At 46.2% G+C, this 24,976-nt stretch overlaps 1 protein-coding gene across 1 annotated transcript in view; it reads right to left on the bottom strand.

Moving 5' to 3' along the window:
* Positions 1-24,710, bottom strand: part of LOC146199163 (endochitinase-like) — a 62,674-nt gene extending 37,964 nt beyond the window's left edge. Inside the window, exons 1-4 of the mRNA XM_084592064.1 lie at positions 24,509-24,710; positions 23,122-23,213; positions 21,875-22,201; positions 4,395-4,675 (exon numbers count right to left, since the gene is read on the bottom strand). Of these exons, the coding sequence (XP_084448190.1) occupies positions 4,395-4,675; positions 21,875-22,201; positions 23,122-23,188 (675 nt within the window). The 5' untranslated portion in view covers positions 23,189-23,213; positions 24,509-24,710. The remainder of the gene's footprint in view (positions 1-4,394; positions 4,676-21,874; positions 22,202-23,121; positions 23,214-24,508) is intronic.
* Between the last annotated feature and the right edge of the window lie 266 nt (positions 24,711-24,976).

The raw sequence follows: 24,976 nt of genomic DNA, 5'->3' as shown, positions 1-24,976 counted from the left end.
CCCCCCCCCCCCCCCTCTTCCTGAGTGGAGGCGAGGGTGCTCTCCGGTTGCGGAAACGCCGACCCGCTCCGCAAGTATGCGGGCGCACCGTGGGGCGCACCGAGACGACCGGTCCGGAGGGGGATACAATAGCGCTCGCATCCTTCATCCGCAGAAAGCAACCGTACAGCGGCGGATCATGGTGCGTGCATCCCGTTCTCACTCGATAGCGGCGTCAGCGAGTCGCTGCTATCTGTTCGTTGCGCAACGTTCCTATAGACCCACGCGCTGCCTCCCGTAACCTCCCGATAACTCAATTGCTCTCGTCATTTCTCGGACCACAAAGCTTCTTTCATGACAGCCAAGAACTGTTAGTGGAATGTTTCTTGAAGGAATACGTGTGAAAAATTAAAAAAAAAAGAAGTATGCAATTGCGCTTATGCGCCTTGCTCGAAATCCTTGCCTCTTTTTTTTCTCTATTGGTTCACGGGAAAGGAAAGGCGCAGTATTTGTCACATTTGCTCTGTGGACACCTGAACAGCGCCGTAAGGGAAGGGAGGAAGGTGGGAGTGAAAGTGGAAAGACAGAAAGGGGAGCCGTAGTGGAGGGCTACGGAGTAATTTTGACCCCCTGGGGATCTTTAACGTGCCCTGACATCGCACAGCACACGGACGCCTCTTCGTTTTGCCTCAATTTATCGAAAAGATGAAACAGCTGATGACCCCGCCGGGGTGGCGCAGTGGTTATGGCGCTCGACTACTGTTCCCAAGGACGCGGGATCGAATCCCGGCCTCGGCGGCAGCTTTTCGATGGAGGCGAAAAGCAAGGCGCCCGTGTGCTGTGCGATGTCAGTGCACGTTAAGGAACCCCAGGCGGTCGAAATTTCCGGAGTCCTCCACTACGGCGTCTCTCATAGCCTGAGTCGCTTTGGGACGTTAAACCCCACAAACCAACCAACCAACCGAAACAGCTGATGAGCTGCGCTCAAATTTCGCATTAGGAAGTAACATAATCGTGGGCATTTTTTTCTTTGATTGTTCTGCTGCCTTAAGGGGTAAGTATGGCGTAGAATAGCTGATTCGACTAATGATAAATGCCTGGATTACGCCTGGGACGCCGCCGGCCAACAACGTCTGCCGGCCTGCGTCTGAGGCGGGGCACCCGCCATCCATCCCAAGCGACGGAGGGCCGGAGCCTCTTCATCCGCTCGAATAAATAAAAAGTTCTGCTCTCTCTCTCTCTCTCCTTGATTGTTGGCAGTGACATTGGGCTCTGGATCGAGGAATGCGGCTATCCTCCGAAGGGCTTAGCTATCCATGCCCCAACGGTCGTCGCGGCGTCCACTGACCCCCCTTTCGGCCGGCTGCAAGGCTGCTTTTTCTCTGTTACCCTTTTCTTTTCAAATCTACCCTCACTGGGTCTGTTCCAAAGAGAAGGCGCACGCTTGCTCTAGAAGCAAAATGCACTAAATATCGACATAGCGTCCCATCCATATTAAGCACAAGAAATTACTCTCTGCGCTTTGGTCTGACACGTCTGCCGTGGGCACATGTCGTAACGAGGAGCGACGCTCGAAATGCCGAGCCTGGCCTCTTGCTGCAGCTGCCTACTGGTGGGGGAGAGCGTCCTCCGCGAGCCGCGCAGCGGGGCTCGGATTGCGGTGCGCTTTGTGTAGAGCCTATCTCCCGCCATTTTCGCTTGAAGCTCTGTCGCGTGTGCTCGACGCAGCAGCATTGACATTGCGAATTTATAAGTTCTAGCCGTTCGACAACGCCACCATGCACATCAAAAAGCGCGAAATGACCACTTGAAGCGAGTTTTAGGGCTACTCGCATGCTCAGCGATGCACACGCCCTGAGATATAGCTCGCCTCAGCGTGACGTGACCAACCTCGAAGGACTCCTATGTATCCTTCACGTGCAAAATTGTTGCGCAAGGGCTATCGGAGGTCAACAGGCAGGGATCCAATGCGTTCACAGCAATACAAGTCGTGTTCGAGCGCCCGCGCAGGAAGCAATACCAGCGGAACCTTGTGTGCGCCGCGGCCGCACTGCTCGGCTCCCAGAGCCAGTCGAAGGTTTGTCGCCAAAGGAAACAAAACAAAAAGGATACTACCGCATTCCTTCCTAAAGCTCCTTTCGGCTGACTAGGCTACCCACTGCACTAATACAATTAAGTTAAAGGTCACCACTGGCATTCAGAGAAGCTTGGTACGCTCTGTGAGGCTGCCAGCTGCGAGGTGGCATAAAGGATAGTAATGTTACTTCTCATGCCACCAACGTGCGCGCGCAAACGTGCACACGCTACAACGCTTTCCGTCCTCCCGTACAGCATGGTAAAGCCAAAACACTAAAAGAGAATGCCCATTCCACCAGCGTCCGCGCGTCACCCTGCTGTAGAGCGGTTGAGCAGTGGCTCTCCTGATCTCTAAAAAAATTACCAGGATCACAGTAGCAAGCGTCAGCTCCTGAGATCTCGTAGCATTAACAGGCGCACACGCTACAACGCTTTCCGTCCTCCCGTACAGTATGGTAAAGTCAAAACACTAAATGAGAATGCCCATTCCACCAGCGTCCGCGCGTCACCCTGCTGTAGAGCGGTTGAGCCGTGGCTCTCCTGATCTCGCAGAAAATACCTAGGATCACAGTAGCAAGCGTCAGCTCCTGAGATCTCGTAGCATTAACAGGCGCACACGCTACAACGCTTTCCGTCCTCCCGTACATACAGCACTGTAAAGTCAATACACTACGAGAGAATGCGCATCACATCAGCGTGCACGCGTCACCCTGCTGTAGAGTGCGCATCACATCAGCGTGTGCGCGTCACCCTGCTGTCGAGCGTTTGAGTCGTGGGCCGTGGCTCTCCTGATCTCGCAGAAAATTACCAAGATCACAGTAGCAAGCGTCAGCTCCTGAGCTCTCGTAGCAATAACAGTTAAGGTGGTTTTACTTCGTTGCCGTTGTAGAATCACCACTGCAGTATTAGAAGAGACTGAAAGGTCAGTTTTGCTCACTGTCATGGCTAGTCTCAGTATCGGTAGTCGGATACATACAGACACTCGACAACTCTGGCCCCACGTTGGGCGCCAAAAATATGGGGGTTATTCTCGAAAGAACGTGTCACGGGAGGGTAGGCGGGGAGGGGGTGCGGGGGGGGGGGGGTGCTAGACACTGCAGTCGCCTTTTAGCCCCGGCGTGCCAGCCCGAATAGAGTGAGCTGTGACCCCCAACCCACGGTGCGAGAAGTCGCCACTGCGGCGGGTTCGCGCCAGAGGGGACAAACACCAGTTGCGCGCTCGACCAAGCTTTAATCTGGCCCGGTAATTATTATACACGGCAAATCAACAGCCTGTAAATACAACTGCCGTAGCTAGTGAACGTCCCAATCGCACTAGCCTGCCTAAAAGCGCCCCCTTAAACTAGCGTGATAATTACACGCGGCCGTTATAATGGGACCGGTGATTCATGTGTATCCCCACACAGCAAATCGGTTGCATCCTGTTAGGTACCAAAATAGAATCACTTAAGGCGCACTTTCATGTCGCATGTTAGCGTCAGGCTGCCAAAATTGAAATTTATGAACTTGAATATAGATTAAGATGTCCTTAAGCCTAGGTTCGTAGCCGCTGAAATGTTTTACGACCCTAGAGCGAATGCCGAAGCCTAGGCTACCTAGTTACAGAAGGCATATATTTGAATAATAGCGGAGCACCATGTAACGGGGAAAGAGATACGTGCACGTTCCCTTTCGTGTTGTCGCATCGAGCCATGCGGGTTATCAAGGCTCTTACGGTTTTCTGCAAAAAAGCGCTTCAAAGTTCGTGATATCGGAATCGTCAGACACGCTTTCTCTGAAAAGTTGCATGGACTTCTCGGGCGCTAGAACCAAAAGTATTACCTTTTACTTGCAGTCCAAAGTTTGATTTTGTTTACCATCTGACATTTCGAAATGTTTCCCTGTTACCTAGAAAGACTGCTACCTAATAACGATTGCGGGAGTTTTCTTACGGGAGACCTTACCAATTGTTCTTTTAAATCGGTTGTAGCGCCTTTCAATCTATCTATACTTCCGCTGCCCTTCTCTGTCTCGCTAATTTCCAGCAGCAATGGGGAAGCGCATAGAGCATGAAATGGCTGCGTCGCCTTTACCCGTTGCGAGCAGTTTCCTATCAAGGTAGACTAAGGACGGATATGTCTTTGTTGCACGCTTATTAAGGAAGGAAATGGTTTAAAATTAAAGTTTAACCAGTCCTACTGCAGTGAGGTAATAAAATAGCAGGTAATCGTAAGAAATGCTACGCCTGGCTATATAGATGCTGGTACTGAGCAGTCCGTTTTTACAGTGGGGCCATCGGCACATATATTGTAAGACGTGCAGCTTGAGAAGCAGCGTGTAGCGCGTTTTCATTTTCCCGCCATATCCCTTCTTACCCTGATGAGGCTAGCGTAGTTTTCTTTGTCGCGTTGTGGTTCTCCTAGGCGGCCGAAGGGGGGTGAATACCAGGCCACCATGTCCACGCCATCCAGGTTGTACCCCTCCATCCAGCGCAGCACACTCTCGATGAAGAGCGCCCGGCGTTCTTCACTCGCGACCATGGCCGAGAAGGCGCTGTTATCGTACAGCCTCTCGCCGACCGACAGAAGCGTCTTGAGCTGAGGATACTTGGTCTTGATAGCCGTGAAGTTCTTGAGCAGTTCTGAAACAGCACGCGAGATTTTTAAGAAAGTGAAGAAACGTTTCAGGTGAGTGAACATCCCAGAATCGAAATATGGATGTCCCGTCCGAGTACTTGCAAGTGTTGTCGACAGAGACGCCACGCATGTTCGGCCAACGGACGGAATTCGCGCAGACCCTTTCCGGGGTCCCGCCTCAGACTCGACGGGGGGTGCTCTGCTCCGCGCTGCGAAGTAGCTCTCGGGCATGGAGGAAGAAAAAAACTAGGAGAGAGCGCCGCGGCGGAAAAGTGAAGCCTAGTCATAAAAATATATAATGGAAAGCATCATGGGAAATTAGCCGTCACGTGACACAGCAAGCGGTAGGCGCTAGCGCTTGTCCAGTTTCGGTTCCGGTTTCGCATGCTCCGCTACGCGATGCCTGCGCTTCCCTGCCTGCGCTCGAAACCCGAGATGCGGAGAGGGAGCGCCGAGCAGACGATGGAACTTTGGAACTTGGACCTTTGGATGGGCCGATGCGCCCATGCTGCGTGCCGGGGTGCAAGAACTGCCCGGAAGAATACTGCCCGGAAGAATACCGCCCTGGACTCTCGTTCCATCGGTGAGTACATGTTGCTATGCGCTCCACGAGAAACAAATCTTTTGACGATCAGGGCATGTGCATGTATTGTTTGAGACTGAAATTGTTTTATTTTCTTCCGGAAATTAAATGATGATATGGCTGGCGAATGCTGCTTTTTTTTTCGCCCTTTTTGCACTAGTTTTCCAAAAGACCCTGAAGTGAAAACTCTTTGGATAAAAGCGCTACAACGCGATAAAACTTGGATGCCATCGAAATATAGCAGTATCTGCTCCGTGCACTTCAAATCTGATGATTTTATGGGTGCTTCACGTCGGCTGAAACCAAGAGCTGTACCGTCACTTTCACATACCGAGGTTTGTAGACGCAGCTATTTATCCCATCGTATTGCTTATGTCCGATATTATTTCTGAAAAATAGAGAAATAGCGCCCCAACGCCGCGAGAGACGTGTTGAACTATCATGACGATGGTTTACGAGGTAGCAAAAAAAAAAAAAAAGCGCGCAGTTTTAGCTGCCCGTGCCTGGTTTGTTAACTGTGCGAGATAGTGCCCGCGAGCACTTCGATCCGTTACTATGCTGCGTTCGTTTTTTTTTTTCTCTCGTTTCTTTTTTTCTTTCTTTTTTTTTTTTTTTTGCGGAGTTTGGAATATATGTGAAAATAACACACTGAGCTGCCCGAGAATGAAACTATTTAGCCACGTTAGCAATATGCGCCTTTTCGATTGCGGCACTTGCGACAAAATGCTGCATATAAGCAATACAAGTTCTTTTCCAGAAACTGTTGTACTTTATCGCCAATTAATGGGTGATAATTTTTTATTGCCGAATATATTATTGAACAAATTTGTACAGAACGTAAAACAAAAAAGGAGAAAAAATTGGGGACAGTAATTGGGTTCGGCATCACTTAGAAGTAAAAAAGAAATGTCCCATATTGTGCTTTCTTCGGTTGGTTGGTTATTGATTGACGCTCAGGAATCGAGTATAAATTTCCGGATTCACAGAATTGCATGACAGCTAGTCTACGGATGATAATGGTTAATCTTCGGAAGACGAGCTACATTCCACCATTTCCTGCTTTGAACATATGAGTATAAATTTCCGGGTTCGCAGAATTGCATGACAGCTAGTCTACGGATGATAATGGTTAATCTTCGGAAGACGAGCTACATTCAACCATTTACTGCTTCGACCATATGGTATGGTCGAAGCAGGAAGCAAAGTATGGCTTTCTTGCTCCTTTAATTACAGCTATCCCTTAAAAAATAAGTATCTTAATTTATGGAAGCATGCTGGCTTATTTTTTTTTCAGAGTTCTTCAGTGAGGGAAAGTGTTGTGCTGCTGAGCACCAGCAGAGCAGAACCTACCGCCCACGAAGCGGTGCTAACGTCCCAAGATGGGCCTGTAGGTGGAACGTTTCAAATTTTTCTTATAAAAAAAAAAGAACAATGAAAATATGCAGCTGTACTGGACATGATGTGTCGTTTGTCTCTTTACAGGTAGCTTCTCAGGAGGCGTCAGAGGCCATGGACATTTCAGATGAGCCAATCCTTATTACTGTGGACACTTTGACTGACTTGTCAGCATCACAAGATGCCTTGGCAAGTCAAACAATCTCTGAATATTTAATGAGCAAAGAAAGAGCAGTGCTTGTTACCAATTTTCCTAGAAGTGCATGCACATTTCTTACTGTCAGAAGATGGCAAATTTGTGAAATTCGTTACTTTTTTACCTGATGCAGCTGGCCTCCCCGGAAGTAGAAGTTTTGCTTGCTTCAATTCCATTAGTCACAGACACCACTGCTGAACAAACAGCTAGTCAAGAAATGTTGGTATGTTTGCTTGCGATACTATCCTTGCAAGTTTGCTAAACCATCACATATTTAAGACCAATTTGTACTTAGGACCAAAACATATTCCCAGAGCCAGCCCAACTGATAGGCTCCAAGCCCAGAGCTTAAGAATGGTTATAATATTGCCTTGACATGGCCTTACCAGTATTACTACTATGCATATTGTGTAATTTCCCACTTTGTCTGCCTGCATAGTTAAGAGGGGCGCATCAACAGAGAATATACTGTTGCTAGGTGAGCCTGGAGATGTACTTTGGAAAGCCTGCAAAACAGCAAGTGTTGAAAATTTTTATCATACCATAGCTTACTTGAGGCTGCATTTTCTAAGGACAAGTTCACAAAGATGGCCTCCAAAGTATGTTTAACTGGAAATTTTAATCTTGCCCCAATGCTGCAAAATGGTATTTTGAAAAACATACATACGCAATAATCAGTGAATGGATGGTTTACTCCAGCAATTAAATATATCCAGGCTGAGAAATGGAATTATGGCCCCTATTAAAAGCTACTAGTCCCAAAATCTATCTCTATGAGAGTCATTTTTTTTTTATTTGGAAAGAAAAACGCTGTGTATTTTGCTGTACCCAAATATGTGTAGCCATCAGTATTTTGGTACCTGCCAAAACAGACGATGTGTTAGATAGTAAGCACGAAGAAAGAAAGCTAGGTTTAAGTTTTATGAGCACCATAAAATGATATTCAACTCAATTTATTGAAAAAAATGTGATTTTTTTTATGATTGATATCTTTAATTGATCTGCTTATGTAATTTAATCTGCTCTTGCACTAGTTGTAATAAGGACTTCAAGTTGATTACTGTAACAAGACCAATTACTCTATTTGCATGCACTGTGGTTATGCTTTTTATAGCCAGGCAGTTCAAGTCAGCCTGATGCAAACATGGAGGCCTCTCCATCCCCACACTTGCAAGAAAGCCACATTATAGAAAGACCATCAACTTCACGATGCGAACTGGTAAGGAAACTTCAGGAAGGCGTGTTATTGGAAATACTAATTTTTGTGTGTTTAGTGATAGTCCACAAAGAAAGAGGGCTTTTGTAAGCATTGCATATGTCATTAGTTAGAGCCACTGGGCTTGCTTCTTCATATAGGCTGCACACCCCTGCTTGAAGAAAAAAAGAAAAAAAAAGGCAAGATTATCTTGGAAGCATAATAAAGTCTTAATTAATAGATGCTTTCTTTTGTCTAGGTGAATTCTGAAGGCATGTAAATAAAAACCATCTATCAATTAACGAGACATATCTTTTGCAGTACCTTTCATACCCGAGTATTATGTGTGCGTGTGTGCATGTTTTCATTGTTGAAGCTCTTGTCAAAACCAAAATAGGAAATTGTACAGTACAACTTTGTAATAAAGTTTTAGCATTAATAATTTAGAACAGTATCTCTGTGTTTGTAGAGCAGTAAGTAAAATTACATTATGCGCAAGCCAAAACTTGAACTCAACGTGTAGATATGAACTTTTGCTTTTGCAAATTTTGTTAAAAACTTGCTAAATCTGCAAAAAAGAAAAAAATTTGGAAGTGAAATGATCTGTTGTATTTAGCTATATATGTGTTTTTTGGAGCTATAAGATAATGTTTAGTGTAAACTTCATTTCAGCTACAGGTTGTAGAAGACACACTTGAAAAAGCTTTTCTGCGGAGTGAGGTGAAACGATATTCAAATCTCCAAACTGCAAGCAAAAAGCGGATAAAAACTTTGCAGCAGTCTCGACGCCGGCTTGTACGCAAAGTTGCTCACCTCAAAGATGTGATCAAGGACTTAAAAAACGTCGTATCCTTCTTGACCAGAACATTTCCACACTGGAAAGCCTCGCTGGTTCTAACAAGGACCTTCTGATGCGTTAAATGGCACGTAAGACAGGGGCAGCAATGCCATCAGTTTATTCACCTGAACTTAGGGCCTTTGCTGTCACTTTATATTTTTATTCCCCAAAGGCATATAACTACGTACGAGCTGTATTTGATACCTGCTTGCCACACCCAAAAACATTGTCGAAGTGGTATCAAAGCATTGATGGTGCTGCTGGATTCACAAAAGAAGCCCTGGTTGCACTAGAGATGAAAGTCTGTCAAAATTCAAATGAAGGCTATCCGACACTTTGTAATTTGGTCATCGACGAAATGGCGATTCGAAGGCATGTAGAGTGGGACGGCAAACATTTTCATGTATATGTAGATATGGGAACAAAAGTAAATGATGACTGTTTCCCAATTGCCAAAGACGCATTTGTCCTAATGCCGGTAGCAATTAATGGACGATGGAAACTTACAATTGGTTATTTTTTAGTTGATGGACTTGCAGGGGAGCAAAGAAGCAGCCTAGTTCTACAGGCTCTCTCTCTCGCTCACGAAAAAGGAGCACATGTTGTGAATGTGACCTGTGATGGCGCTGCAGCAAACCTATCTATGTTGCGCAGCCTAGGCTGCAAGCTTGAACTAGTTAAACTGGATGCATCCTTCCCACATCCAGTAACCAGAAAACCTGTCTTTGCTATGCTCGATGCATGCCACATGCTGAAACTGCTGCGGAATACACTCTGTGATAAAAAAATTATTGTAGATGAAGATGGAGGAGTAATTAATTGGAAACATATTGAGGACCTCTATGAAATTCAGTATGCTGAAGGGCTCCATTTGGCTAATAAGTTGAGGCAATCACATGTTAACTGGAAAAGCCAGCTCATGAAAGTGTCCCTTGCAGCACAAGTGTTCACCAAGTCTGTAGCCGATGCTTTAGCGCAATGCAGAGCTCAGAATGTTTCAAGCCTGCGTCATTCTTCTGCAACAGAAACATTTTTGAGGTATGTGAATGATACATTTGATATCCTTAACTCCCGAAATTTAAAGCAGCACGGGTGGAAAAAGCCACTGACAGTTGAGAACTCAGCTAGTGTCATTGCATACCTGCAAAAACTAAAGTCCTACTTTTAATCATTGAGGGAATCTGTAGGTGGAAAGCTGATGATCGAAACGAACAGAAAAACTGGATTTATTGGCTTTATTATTTGCATCGAAAGTGTTATCTCTTTGTATAACCACTTAATACGTGACAATCAGCTATTGGCATACCTCCCTACAGTAAAACTAAGCAAGACCACCTGGAATTATTCTTTGCTGCCATTCGCTCATTTGGCCGATGTAATGATAACCCCACTGCAAGACAGTTTGCTGCAGCATACAAACGTTTAATAGTTCAAAACGAGGTGAAGGATGTTGGGAATTGCCTTCCATTAGAACACATACAAATTTTGTATGCGAGTTCGACAGCAAAGCCTTCATCGATGGATGTGATTAACCTGAGTACCTCCAGAAGAAGTCTTGCTGACAGTGAAACACCTCCAAGAACAGAGATTCTTTCTGAAGATCACGCATACTGCGCTGATCCAGGCAAAATTTCAGAACTTGGCTATTCAATCATTGCATACATCGCTGGTTTTGTTGTCCGCCATTTGCAGGCCCGCATCAAGTGCTCAGAGTGCACATCTGCATTGACTGTGTCAGGCCCTGTGTACACTGCACACTCTCTAATCCAAAGAAAATCATTCGGTGGACTAAATTGTCCTTCAAGTGATGTACTGATAATTTGCAGAGAAGCAGAGAAACAGCTGCGTAGGGCACTAGTGCACTGCTCACTGCCATCGCAAAGACTTGCAGCAGAAGTTGCCTTGGCCACCATGACCACCTTCATTGGCAGAGGTCTGTTCAAAGGTCTAGATGAGCATATGCTCGACAATTCTGCCCTGGAGAGCCACTCTTCTCATTTGATGAGAACAGTAGTAGACAAATATCTGGATGTAAGAATGCATCACCTTGCAAAGTCAATAACACAGAAGCTTCATGAGGAAAAGGTTCGTCGAAAACATACGAAATTAACTCAGTTCAGGGGCCAGTAGCAAGTTGTTGTGTCGGGTATAACATCTGACCTCTTACAAGAAAGGCAAATTTTCTTCCATTTGCTTTGAGTGCTACTTCCTTATTGCTTCAAGCCTCATCTTTTTTTTACCCATTTTATTTTGGGACTAAATCATGCTGTAAATGATTGCAACATGTTCTTTCACTATAGAGGCACTCATTTCACTGGGGCATCATTTGACGGGCTGTGTAATTCTGCGCTCGTTTCTGCATTTGGGTCATGCAAGCGGTTAAAGATTTGCATCGTCTTTTATCCCTGTCTTTGTAAACCGAAACAGTGCACATGTTTCCCCTAGCATGCTCGAACTAGCACAATTACAACCACTGCTTTAGATTGGACTGAGGGTTCCTTAGGACTTGCAGATATTTTATTATTTTTATTTACTCAGTACTGCAGGCCTGAGCCCAAGCAGGAAGTGCATACAAGACAAAAATAATTCCTTTGGGCCTCCAGCATTAAATATATTGATAAACCCAAGGCTAATAAATATAATTGGATCAGAAATGGGAGAAAAAATGGTGCAAGGGAGAATGGAAATGGAACAAAACAAGAGCATGCTGTTATTGACTGTACAGCTTGGGCTTCTTTTGTGGTCTAGCGGCGGTTTTTATGCTTCGATGATGACTTTTGTCTGTGGATGCTATTGTCTTTTATGATTTAATTACTTCTTACCAGAAAAAAAAAGAAAGCATTGCATAAAGTGACTGTTCTCACTGAACACAAAAGGTAACATGGAAAAAATGACACAAGGTATCTGTATGAAGAGGGGTGAGGCCCATGTCAGTGGCAAAGGCAGCATTAAGTAAAGGCTGGTATGTCGCAGTATGGTATAAGTAATGGCTTATTATAAGGCATGTAGGGCTTCAAAGAGAGAGAAGGCAGGAAGGAAAGATGGAAAGGTTAACCAAAAGATATTGGTTTGCCACCTCTTAAAGAATAAAGCCAAGTTAATGTTGAAGCATACAAAGGAGCATACTTAAAGGGAAGCATAATTTGCAGCCAGCAAAGTCATAGCCTAGTGCACACACAATGCCCTCGAGAAACACAAAATTGGCTATCATGCCATCAGGACCATCAAGTGCTGTGGCCACTGGCAAGAACCTTCGTCACTGTTTAATGTAGGAGGGGTGTGCTCACCAAGACATGCCAGAGCATGTAGAGCTTCCAAAATTGCAAGTACACATTGAGGACAGTCTTTTTAAGGAAGCCTTGACTCTGGAAGTTTCATTTAAGCAATACTGCAGCCTGTTTATGCGTGTTTAAGTGAAAATGGCTTAATAGTCTAGAAAATAGATGCAAAAAAGGCAGAGGAATGCAGCTTGCTAGTATTTATTTGATCAGTAAGGGTTGTCAGTTGTATGCCATGAATGGGGCTAGTCCAAAAATGTTGTACACAGAGGTAAGAATTATTCAGTCACAACATGTCAACTGCCAAAACGAGAACTGTATTTTGAACTACAGCAAAATTTTCTTGTGCCTTTGTTCCAAGTGCTTGTTTAAAGATATATGTCTGAATGAAGCTCATTTTGTGATGCGTGATGGCCCGACTGTCTACATAAGCATTTTCACATGAAGGTCTTGGCCAGTGATTGTATTGCTGAACCTTGCATATGAGATGACTATTGTGTCAACAATCTGTAACCATGATAACCTGATGGTGTATATGAAAATTTGTATGCTAGCCCTGGTCTTTCCACACTTTGTGATTTATGCTGTTTTGCAGTTCTGTTACTATATGCACCCGCTCATTTGTGATTACATGCTTTCTCTGGATAAATATTGTTCATGTAAATCTGTCCATTGGTTGTTTGTGTCCTTCGCTGATTGATACTGCTTAACACAAGCAGCAAGATGGTGTTGGTTTGTCCATGTAGCGCTGGCGAAAACAGTGGATGTGTTCGGAAAATGGCAGCAAGTTACTTCTCAAGCAATGGAGCTTGCCTGAAGCACATTAACCCAGAGCAGCTTGGAAATAGGCGTTTTGATGAAATGCGAGGAGGCCCTGCGCAGGGGCCAGCCTAAAGCCAGCGACTTCCGAGAGGGGCGAAGCACGCGGGTCAAAGTGCGGTCTGCCCGAGAAACGCGGCGTTTTCAGCTGCGCGACGGAGCGCCGCTGAAAATCGCGCGTTTCTCGGCCAGACCGGACTTTGGCCCACGCTCTTCGCCCCTCTCGAGAGTCTCTCTTTCGGCCGGCCCCTGCGCAGGGCCTCCTCGCATTTCATCAAAACGCCTATTTCCAAGCTGCTCTGTCTGCCCGAGAGACGCGGTGTTTTCAGCGGCGCGACGAAGCGCTCGTTAAACACGCATCGTGAGGAATCGCCTTTTTAGCTAGAGGTTCTCTTTGTCTATTCTTTAGGGTTCCGTTTACACGATGCGTGCGCAAAAAAAAAAGTAAAAAACTTCATATGTGCGTAATAACATGGAGAGATTTCATTTTATTTATGAACCACCGTTCCAGCGAGAACGTCGCGGCCACTCGCCTTGGAGTTATTTCAGAGCCGGTATCTAGATCTATACTCTCACTAATAGCAAGAAAACGCCTCTGTTCAAGTCGGCACCACAATACCGGATACCTATGATTACAATTTCTTATGTATCGCATGTTATAGGAAATGCAAACCTCAAGCCAGTTACCCAGGCATTCAACTCTATTGTAGTTCGAATGCGTTGTCTGCATGGCGAACCCGTAGATGAAAATGTTACCTGCATTTCTCTCTCCAGTGTGCTTACAAACACCGAGCACAATGCAACATTGGAAAACTGAGCAACTGAGGTGTTAGAACAAGACGTGAAACTTTCAGCAGGCCACTGCGGTAGGCTTCTCGCTGAAACGTCCCGAGTCACTAAAAACTACCGCGCGCCCAGCTGGCTTTGAGTCTGGCAACTATGTTGGCTAAATTCCCAAGATTCAATGCGCGGAGGAGCACCGAGAGAGAGAAGGCAGCGGCGTCAGATGAGGTTGGCCTGCTGAGGCTACGCGCGCTCCCTCCTAGTTTTTTTCTTCCTCCATGCTCTCGGGTAACTCTGCCTTTCCGACCCCGGACATCTGGTGGGAGAGGGTGTGCGGAGAGGGACCGAGTGGACCGTGCCGCCGTCGAAACGGACCCTTTTCGCAGGGTGTGTTCTGTACGCCGTGCGAGCGAGTGTTATAAACGAAGGGACAATAAATCTGTTCCGTTGTTTTGTTTTTGACGACTGTGTCGACTACACAAGCTTATGCCCACGTAGTCTTCGAAAGTTGGGGACAAAGTAAGTGGTTAGAGAAGAAATATCCTTGGCTTTATATGTAGCGGCCTTAAAGCTGGTTGAATTCAGAGGAGGTACCGTAATGTGATTAGTGTGACAGCCGGTGATCGATTCAAAAGGACCACTCAACTCTAAGCTAATATAGGCTGGTGTAGCCACTTGAACAACAAATAAAATCAGCGGTATAGACATAAAATGAATATTGCGCGTCTGTTAATTTTGCAGCGAAAGCTGCGTTGGCCACAGTTCGCCATATCGCTATGGCTGTCCCTGCTTGTCCGAAGAGCACGTGCCTGTCCGAAGACTGTCCGAAGAAGGAAAAGAACAAGGAGAAGAGGAAAAAAAGAAGAAGAAAAAGAAGACAGATAACTCTGTAGTTGGTATAAGCGAACGACAACAGCTAGGACCGAAGGTTGGTTCGAACGTTGTGATGGCGGTGTGCCCCGGAGTGCGACGTAGAGACGATGTCCTACCACTGGAAGTCTTCTACACCCGAATGAGAATTGCCAACAACGAGAGGCAAGGGGTGCTCATACGTGAAGTGATTTCCCTATGAATAAATAAAGCTGAAACCATAGAGCAAACTACTATATGCAAACGCCATGTCTTTACATTTAAGCCGAACCTAAGAGTAGCCATGCAGATTGCTCTCGCGTAAATCCAGGTATAAGCACAAGCTAAACCAGAGTTAATTTTTTCTTCTGCTCAAAGTATGTGTCGTGACGCTGGGGCTACGTCGACCCGGCCTTCACTTGGTAGCGTGCAGAGACTCGGGGTTGAAGTAGGATTGAATCTTCGCAGTTGGTGAAATATGTACAAGCAGATTTAATGGCACTTTGAGAAACTTATTTACAAGATTATTTACACGAAAAAGAAGGGTACATCAGCAAAATGGCAAGCGTTAAGATTTCATAGCGAGAAGCGACTGGATGAGCCGTTTACCCAGGGCCCAGAGCGACATTTCGTGCTCTGCAGCGTCCTTAAAACCCCCTATGTCCAGCCCCTCTCTGAAGATGCTGACCAACCAAATCCAGGGCACGCCCCTCAGATATCGGCATCCAATCGAACACATCACTGCACTGATAGTCTGAAGCACTGACTGGCCCGGCATTGTTTCGTTGAGCCTGGTCACTTGTTGGCGGGAAAAGCTTGGGAACGGCGAGGAGGTACATTTCTATTCTTCAGCCAAGAATCGATAGGCAGCTGGTTCCGGCAAGTGGATTTACTTCTCAGAAACCCAAGTGCACGTGGGCGCCGCATACGCTCCCAGCATTGTCCGTTTTCGACAATTGCAAATCTTTCCTGCATTCCCGGGAAATCATTTAATGGCCGTATGCGTCATGCTCCTTTCTTGTCCTGCACGTCAGCGGACATGTCACTCTGTCGTCTCCTTTGGATAGGAGGCATTCATCACTGGAGGATAGCACTTCTCGACTGGAAGGGTGAACAAAAGAAAGAAAGCACTTCCTGCTATTTCCCGCAGGGGGACGTTTCTTTGTGTTTTTCCAGACGTTCTCTTGACAGGGTCAATTTGGCATTGGCAGGGTGTCCACAAAGCAAAACAGGCTTACAAAACAGGATTCCTGGAAACAGGCTCACTTAGAGCCATTGGACCATCACCACATATCCACAACACTTATCCATGCCCACAGGCGAACAATAGAGCGCGCAAATGCGGATGCACGGTCGTAACAGCCTTCTCCCCCGCCAGAAGAGTCTCGGAGGGCAGCAGTCGCAGCTGCTGCATGAAGAGACGACTTAATGGCCTGCACGTGAACGCTTGAAGCTCGCTGTTGCTTGTCGCGTTGTCTTGATTGTTGTAGGCCAAATTGCTCGAGCTGTCTGAAACTCAACCACATGTCTAAACAAGCACTCGGCTCCCGTCTGAAGAGACCAGGTCAAGAGAAAACTGCCATTGTTGTTCGAGAAAAGCCCACTCTCAAGACGTTCAGGACCCACGTATTCCTAGAAAACCAAACGTGCTGCTTTACATAGCCACACATATACAAGCGCACGAAAAAAAAAAAAAAACCTGATTATCAATTTGGATACATGGTGAGGAACATCTCGGACCGCTTAGAAAGAGCGGCTAAGCGCGTCCGCATTCCCATTTAACTTCCCCTTTTTGTATCTTATTTCAAAATTGTACTGCTGTAAAATCAAGCTCCACCTAAGAAGGCGACTGTTCTTCGATGTCGCAGTTTGCAGCCAAGCCAGGGGACAATGGTCCGTCTCTACGGTGAATTTGGCCCCTCCAAGATAGCACTGCAATTTTTGAATGGCCCATACAATGCAAGCGCACTCTTTCTCTGACGCGCAATAAGCCCTCTCTCTAGAACTCAGTTTTCTGCTCAGGTAGAGCACTGGGTGCTCATTACCGTCGTCATCTCTCTGGCAGAGAACAGCACCTAGCCCTCGATCACTGGCATCACACTGGACCGTGAATTCTCGGCCATAGTCTGGAGCTCGCAATACCGGACGGCTAATCAGCACAGCCTTCAGGTTTACGAAGGAGGCTTCCTTTTGTTCGTCCCAGACTACATTTGTCGGTTCTGTCTTGCGGAGAGCGTCGGTCAGAGGGCTAGCCAAAGCTGAATAGTTAGGGATGTAGTGATTGTAGTATCCAGTCAGACCTAGGAATGCTCGAATTTCCGTTTTCGTGCTCGGCCGCGGATAGTCTGCTACCGCAGAAATCTTAATCTCGCTGGGTTTCCTGAAACCCTGACCTACATTGTGACCCAAGTAGTCCACGGTCGCCCTTGCCAGGCAACATTTCTCGGCCTTTACGGTTAGTCCAGCTTGACGCAAAAGGCTCAGTACAGCTCTTAGATGTACCATATGGTCCGCCCATGAGTCGGAAAAAACCGCAATGTCGTCTAAATAAGGCACCGCGAATGTTTCACACCCCTTTAAAACCCTATCCATGAGTCGGGAAAAACAAAATGGAGCATTTTTGAGCCCGAAACTCATCATTGTTGGCTGGTAGCTGCCCGTCGGAGTGACGAAAGCCGCGTATCGGCTGGCGCGTTCAGTGAGCGGTACTTGCCAGTATCCTCGAGTAAGGTCCAGCGTAGTCACATATGCCGCTCTACTGACCAGTTCTACTCTCTCCTCAATATTCGGAATAGGATACACTTGATCCCGGGTGAGAGAATTTAGCTTTCGGTAGTCTACCACAGGCCTAGGGTCTTTACTTGGAGCTTCTACTAAGATCATAGGCGAAGCATAATCGCTTTCCGAGGGTTTTATTACTCCTAATTCCAGCATGCGAGTTACTTCCCTATCCAGAATTTCTCTTTGCCTTGGAGAAAATCGGTAGCACCTTGATCGCACTGGCACGTCTGAAGTCAGCTCAATATCGTGCTCAGTCAAATCAGTTCTGCCTGGCCTGTCCACGAAGCAGGCCTCAAACTCTGTTATTATTTCGCCCAGATCGGACAGCTGGGATTTCTTTAGTTCTCCTCTCTGCTCTGTCTTTCTGAGAAGCTCCTGAGCGTTGCTTCCTTTTCCGCTGAGGCAAATCAAGTTATCCCCCATCTCCTCGGGAAGGTTTAACGTTAGATTTACCACGGCTTCCTTCTGCACATAAGGCTTCATAAGATTGCAATGATAAATGCGCACTGCTTTACGCCTATCGGGGATTTTCACTGCGTAGTTAGTGTCAGAAAGCTCTGCAACGACTTTAGCAGGTCCTTCCCACTGTACTTCGAGCTTATTCTTGGGATCATTGGCTTGCTCCATAGCTAAGTCCTCTCGGGTTACACTTAGAAGTCTCGTGAGATTACTAGACACCGGCGGCAAGAGGTTACTCTCTAGAACGTCCTCATTCCGTGTCTTATCAAGCTCACTTTCTAGTTGACTTATCTGAGATGCCTCGCTCTCAAAGTTTTCTGACCCGCTATCTTCCGCCTCGACCACTGTTTTAACTGCCGTTTCTTCCGCTGTGGATTTTTCTGGAATGAGCAGTGTAGCTAGTTCTCGCGCCTTTGAACGTGTTAAGGCTTGCACAACTCTGTCTCCGAAAAGGATGCCCCTCTTTCGCAGTAGCATGTCCGATTTGTTAGAGAACAAATACGGATAGCACTTAGGAAGCTTTCCTGAAACGGCAGCCTCGGTTGTTAACTTGCCGAAAGGGCCCTCGATGACCACGTTCGCGATTGGCAAGCACACACTCTGTTCCTCCACTACCTGGAGGATCCATGCACACTGTCCTGTATAGTCAGAAGGCGACACATACGCCGGATGGATAACATCCATCGTTGCGGCCGAATCGCGCAGTACCTTGCAAGGCTTCCCGTTGACTACTAGGTCATGCAGGTAGGGTTCCAAAAGCTGCATATTTTCATCGCAGTCACTGACATACGAGAAAGCAAACTTTTCTTTCCGGCAGTTGACGGCAATGTGACCCTGCTCATTACACCTAAAGCATGTGAGCGGCTTCCTAGCCTCAAACTTATTCTTTGTGTTCTGCGCGTTGGTCACTTCCCCACTTTTCTCACTGCCGTCCTTTCTAGGGCGTTTGCCTGAAGAAGCCTTCCTTTCTTCGTTTGCAAATCTAGCAAAGTGCCTTTTCTGACGGTTACTCAACTTGGGATTGCGGGGCCTATCCACTGCTGGGTTGCTGAATTGTCGGCGCGAAGCATACTCCTCAATGAGTTCAGCAGCTTCAGTTGCCGACTTAATGTCGCCTCGGTCCTGTAACCAATTTCTTTCTTTTTCTGGGAGGCAGTTATAAAACTGCTCCAAAAGAATTCGCTCGACTACAGCGTCCCTATCACTGTAGGAATCAGTGCTCTTTAGCCACTCGCCCAAATTAACTCTTAAATTGTAGAGGAATTCAGGGTAACTCTCGTCCCTGGACTTAGTAGCGTTCCGAAAACGTTGTCTGAACGCCTCGGCGCTAAGCCTATACTTTCTCAGAAGGCAAGCTTTGACCTTCTCGTAGTTGTCCGCGTCCTCCTTGCTTAGCCGCGCGACAACCTCCGCTGCCTCGCAGGGCAGAACCGTCAATAATCTCTGAGACCAAGTGTCTCGCTGGAAGGACAGTTTTTCGCAGGTTCGCTCAAAGTTAGCCAGATACAGACCGATATCCCCTGATATCACATATGGCTGCATGTACTTTGACATCTTGAAATCTGCCTCCTTGTTGAGACGAGGTACCGCTAGCTGGGGACAATCGCCCGACCTCTTGCTCAACTCTAGTTCTAATTTCCGGAGCTCAATTTCTTGGTCCAGCTTTTTTGCTTCTCTTTCAAGCTTCTCACGTTCGTGCTCCCTTTCCTCTTTTTCCCTCTCAAGTTCACGCTCCCTTTCCTCTTTTTCCCTCTGACGTTCGCGCTCCTTTTCCTCTTTTTCCTTCTGACGTTCGCGCTCCCTTTCCTCTTTTTCCCTCTCAAGTTCACGCTCACGCCTCTTTTCCTCTTTTTCCCGCTCTTTCTGCTGTCTGAGCTGCTCCTCCTTTTTTTGGGCGATGAGGTTCCATGCTTCACTGAGCTCCTCATCATCGGCTCCCAAATCTGTGATTGCCTTTATAATCAAAGGTTTTCGTGCCAAACCACTTGTATCAATTCCCAATTCCTCACACAATTGCAACAGTTCCGGTTTCTGCAGCTTTTGTAGGTCCATGATCGCTCCGAGTGTCGGCTACTTCCAAAACAACAGTGCAAACTACCAAACCTAAAGGCGTTTCAACACTTTTTACCAGTTCTAAAATCTAACCCTGTTCTAGAACCTGGTCCACATCAGAAGAAAAGCCAAGCACTCACCCACACATGCGATCGATGTTCCGAGCTGCTCTCTTGTTGGCCGATTGTTGCGCCTGCTTGTTACTTGAGATGCCACCTCCGATCACCAGATGTTGTGGCTTGTAGATTCTGATCCACCTCAAATCACCAGATGTTGTAGCTTGTAGATCCAGATCCCACCTCCAGTCATCAGATGTTGTGGCTTGTAGATTCAGATCCCAACGCTGGTCACCAGTTGTCGTGACGCTGGGGCTACGTCGACCCGGCCTTCACTTGGTAGCGTGCAGAGACTCGGGGTTGAAGTAGGATTGAATCTTCGCAGTTGGTGAAATATGTACAAGCAGGTTTAATGGCACTTTGAGAAACTTATTTACAAGATTATTTACACGAAAAAGAAGGGTACATCAGCAAAATGGCAAGCGTTAAGAGTTCATAGCGAGAAGCGACTGGATGAGCCGTTTACCCAGGGCCCAGAGCGACATTTCGTGCTCTGCAGCGTCCTTAAAACCCCCTATGTCCAGCCCCTCTCTGAAGATGCTGACCAACCAAATCCAGGGCACGCCCCTCAGATATCGGCATCCAATCGAACACATCACTGCACTGATGGTCTGAAGCACTGACTGGCCCGGCATTGTTTCGTTGAGCCTGGTCACTTGTTGGCGGGAAAAGCTTGGGAACGGCGAGGAGGTACATTTCTATTCTTCAGCCAAGAATCGATAGGCAGCTGGTTCCGGCAAGTGGATTTACTTCTCAGAAACCCAAGTGCACGTGGGCGCCGCATACGCTCCCAGCATTGTCCGTTTTCGACAATTGCAAATCTTTCCTGCATTCCCGGGAAATCATTTAATGGCCGTATGCGTCATGCTCCTTTCTTGTCCTGCACGTCAGCGGACATGTCACTCTGTCGTCTCCTTTGGATAGGAGGCATTCATCACTGGAGGATAGCACTTCTCGACTGGAAGGGTGAACAAAAGAAAGAAAGCACTTCCTGCTATTTCCCGCAGGGGGACGTTTCTTTGTGTTTTTCCAGACGTTCTCTTGACAGGGTCAATTTGGCATTGGCAGGGTGTCCACAAAGCAAAACAGGCTTACAAAACAGGATTCCTGGAAACAGGCTCACTTAGAGCCATTGGACCATCACCACATATCCACAACACTTATCCATGCCCACAGGCGAACAATAGAGCGCGCAAATGCGGATGCACGGTCGTAACAGTATGGTCCATCGAAAAAATGTAACGCCAAAATGGACAACACGTAGATAAAGAAAGACAGACGTGTTGACCGTTGTGGCGCTACATATTTTCAAGAAAACATGCACCAACTAGACCCCCCCCCCCTTTTCCCAGAAAATGTTATTAATCAAAGGATAGCGTTTTCATCAATTCATGTCTTTAAAGAGTTTCATGTGATAAATTCTCGGTGTGAATTTTCGATGTCTCTAAAGACTGCACGGGACCGCGAATTCTGTGACTCTGAGCTCGAGTATTAAAGCAGTTCCAGATTCTGGTGCTCAGCTTTTAGTTATGCAACTCTTAGATATAATTCATACGTGCAGTGTGCGCTATGCAGAAAGCGAAGTTATTAAAGATCACTACATCTCATATGCATGCCGAGGAGCATATTATGTGATACTGCCGTACTGGGTTAAAAACCAAACACTCACACCTGTTATTTGTGAAGTATATAGCGGTATCGATATATGACCGGCTGATGAATATTTCCTACGCATGAGCCTGCCAACTAGCAATATGGATTAGAGGAGCTTCTCACGTGACCTCAGTCTAACAAAAGGGGCAATCTGTGATCCCTGTAGATAAGAGCTGCTCCCCATGTCGTTCAGTTGCAGCTGCTCACCCCTGGTGCTCCGGTACTCGGACACGCTCCTCAGTCCCCATGTCTGTGGATCGACGCCGGCGTAGGCGAAGTTTACATGCGTGCACAGGTCTCCCGGTATGTCGTCTACGCCATAATTTGCCAGGCCGTGTAGCGTGTCGGCCTGCCAGTCGTAGTAGCACACCACAGGTGACGAAGCTGACGAAGACGCGACTCCGGAGCGAGGGGTATTGGTCGTCGTGCTTGACGTGGCGTTGGCTAGGGCCGGGGATGCCGACGACCAACTTGCGGCCGATGTGGATAGGCTGATTGAGCTTGTTGAAACCATTGAAGCCGTCGTGACACCCACTAAGGAGTCACAAAATTGCAAGATTCAGTAACAAGAACAAAGCTGGAAGAAGGACGACAAAAGTTTCACTTAGGTATGTTGCCAGACTAGGTGGGTTGGCATAAATAATTAAACTAAAGCGCATGAGAGAAGAGGTATGAGACGAAGTGCATTCGATTGCTTCCTCGCCCCTGGTCTCAACTCTGTAGCACCATGGCCTAATTAATCATACGTGAATCTAGTTTTGTAATAAAATTTCTAGAGCTATTGACCAGTAGAAGTTAAATTTCGTTATTGGTAACAAGAACGTCTGTGCTGCTGATATTGTCGTTATCATGACAGCATCTATCGCTATCATTTAGCCTGGAACTGCTCGATCAGCGCATTCATGGCAAAGCTGGACTTCGTTTACGTAACCAAAATAACATAAAAATATAGACAAAGACAAAAATAGTTTATCTTGTAAAGTCGCCGCTAATGCTGGGAATTTCACGCTTGCCCTCACCTCATAGTTATACCGTTTCCTTTTTTCTGCGCTATTTTTGCGATGTGCGCTGAGGGGTAATGGACCATGCACGCACAACATAGTGTTTTCGTCGCCGTGATGTTGATGTCATTCGCTTGCACATCTTCTTGACCCGTTAATTTACATACCTAATAAATTTTCTCTAATATCTATGTTATTATTATTATTATTATTATTTTGCTGACATCTATTGCGTTAGAGAGTTTTAATCTTCTCGAGGAATCTCTTTTACTTTTGTTACTGTTTAACAGAATCGGAAAACCAGCTTCCCCTACTAGTCTCAGTCATGGCCTCCCTGTATTTTTTTTTAAATTTATTATGTAGTACGACCTCAAAAGCCCCACGTATGGGTTGTTACGTGCAGAATCCACAGACGCTAAACATAAAAAAAAGTGCTCGTAAGTGAATACTCACAGTTTTGCTGAGGCATACCAAGAACACACGTTAGTAAAAGGGCGAGCGGTAGCGCTGTAAGCTTCATTGCTTGGCGTTGGCTTGGGTTAGAGCTGCAAGAGAAAAAGTGAGGCACCGAACGGTTAAGGAACGCGCACCTTGGGATGCCGTCCGCTGTTTGCTACTAGCGGTGTTGCTACAATATTATGCAACATTTCTCCTTTATTTTTTTTTTTTAATGCCCGAAGAAACCCTTTTACAAGGCGATGTGTCGGCGCCTTCGAATGGCGCATAAATCTCTGCGCCGTTCAACAACATTTTGCGTGGTATTTTGACCGATAGGTGAGCAATCGTATAGTTGTGAGTAATAATAATAATAATAATAATAATAATAATAATAATAATAATAATAATAATAATAATAATAATAATAATAATAATAATAATAATAATAATAATAATAATAATAATAATAATAATTGGTTCAAAGGAAGGGAAAGACGCAGTATCTGTCACACTTGCTCTGTGGACACCTGAACTGCGCCGTAAGGGAAGGGATGAAGGTGGGAGTGAAAGTGGAAAGAGAGAAAAGGGAGCCGTAGTGGAGGGCTCCGCATTCAGATTTAGGAACAGTTACTGAACACGTACTGTAGGTCGTGGTGATTCTTAACTTATTTTCAGGTGATATCACTGCCTAGTATATTGAGATACCTCATCCATATCTTTGAAATTGACGTTCGTAGTGACATTTTTAGAGCATTGTTCAAGGGCGGTATTTTGTGATTGTGTTCTATAGTAGAGCTTTATCTGATTAGCTTTGTGCTTTTGTACTTATTTAGAGTGTCCCCACATAAACGTTATCGCTCTGACAGAGAAGTGTGGGTAAGATAAAAGCGCGAGAGCAAAGATAATAATTCACTGTTAAAAAAAGACAAGGCGTCGATTGCTGTCGACAGATAAGATGTGATTTTTGGGGAAAAAGCGCTCACATGTCCTAACCTAGCGGTTGGCTGCTTTTGGTTGAAGGCTGCTTGTTACATTTTAATTTCTTCCATTCTCTCCCTAGGTCTTCACTATAGAGTGTCATGAATTGGATTCGATACTATGATTTCAAAAATACAGGGTTCGTTAAACGATATGCAAAGGAGGAATTAAGGAATCAAATGGGGAACTAAGAAATAACCATAGAAATCAAACAGCTTTATCTTATCGCGCATTCGAATTCGCTGGAGAGTCGACACCTCATCAGAAAAAAAAAAAAGCACTTCTTATGATACGAAATTTCTCCAGGACTCGCTACGTGCGAAAGGTTAAGTTCACGGACGGGTAGCGCTTTCATTGATTGTACTGTAGAGGCCGTGCACACACGCGACTAGCAAATGTCAAGTGTACTACAGCCGGTGCTTACCTCCAAGCAGTGCGTAGACAGCGTCTCTGTCGCAGGCGTTCGCACGACTGCTTACAAGCGAGAAAAAGGGGGCGACCAGTTTTGTAACGACGCGCCACGATAGCGGGAGACCCGCACGACGCTTGCACTCGTCGTCATTTGCTTTCCCCGCTCTCTCTCACTCTCTCTGTAGAATCTTTTCCTTCTTTCCTTTTTTCTTGTCTTTGCCCTCTTTGCCACGACCACCCCTTCTTTTCTTTAATACCCATTCCCCCGCGTGGTGCAACGGCGTTGATTCCCTCAATAGAGGAGACAGTTGAAAGCACCACGTTACCCCCCTTCCTACCATCCCAAAACAGAACATCAATCCAGAGTCGCTAAGCGCGGTCGAGACACGTATCAGGACTATGGTAGCACTCTATCAACACGCATCCGATTTCTTTGCTCAACGAAATGCCGAGTGGAGAACGAATCCACTTGCCGGCAGAA

The sequence above is a fragment of the Amblyomma maculatum genome, chromosome 2 (assembly GCF_055883805.1).
Source record: "Amblyomma maculatum isolate TAMU_Amacu chromosome 2, ASM5588380v1, whole genome shotgun sequence".
NCBI classification, from domain to species: domain Eukaryota; kingdom Metazoa; phylum Arthropoda; class Arachnida; order Ixodida; family Ixodidae; genus Amblyomma; species Amblyomma maculatum.
The sequence above is the reverse complement of the archived record's forward strand: the minus strand, read 5'-3'. Positions and strand labels throughout refer to the sequence as shown.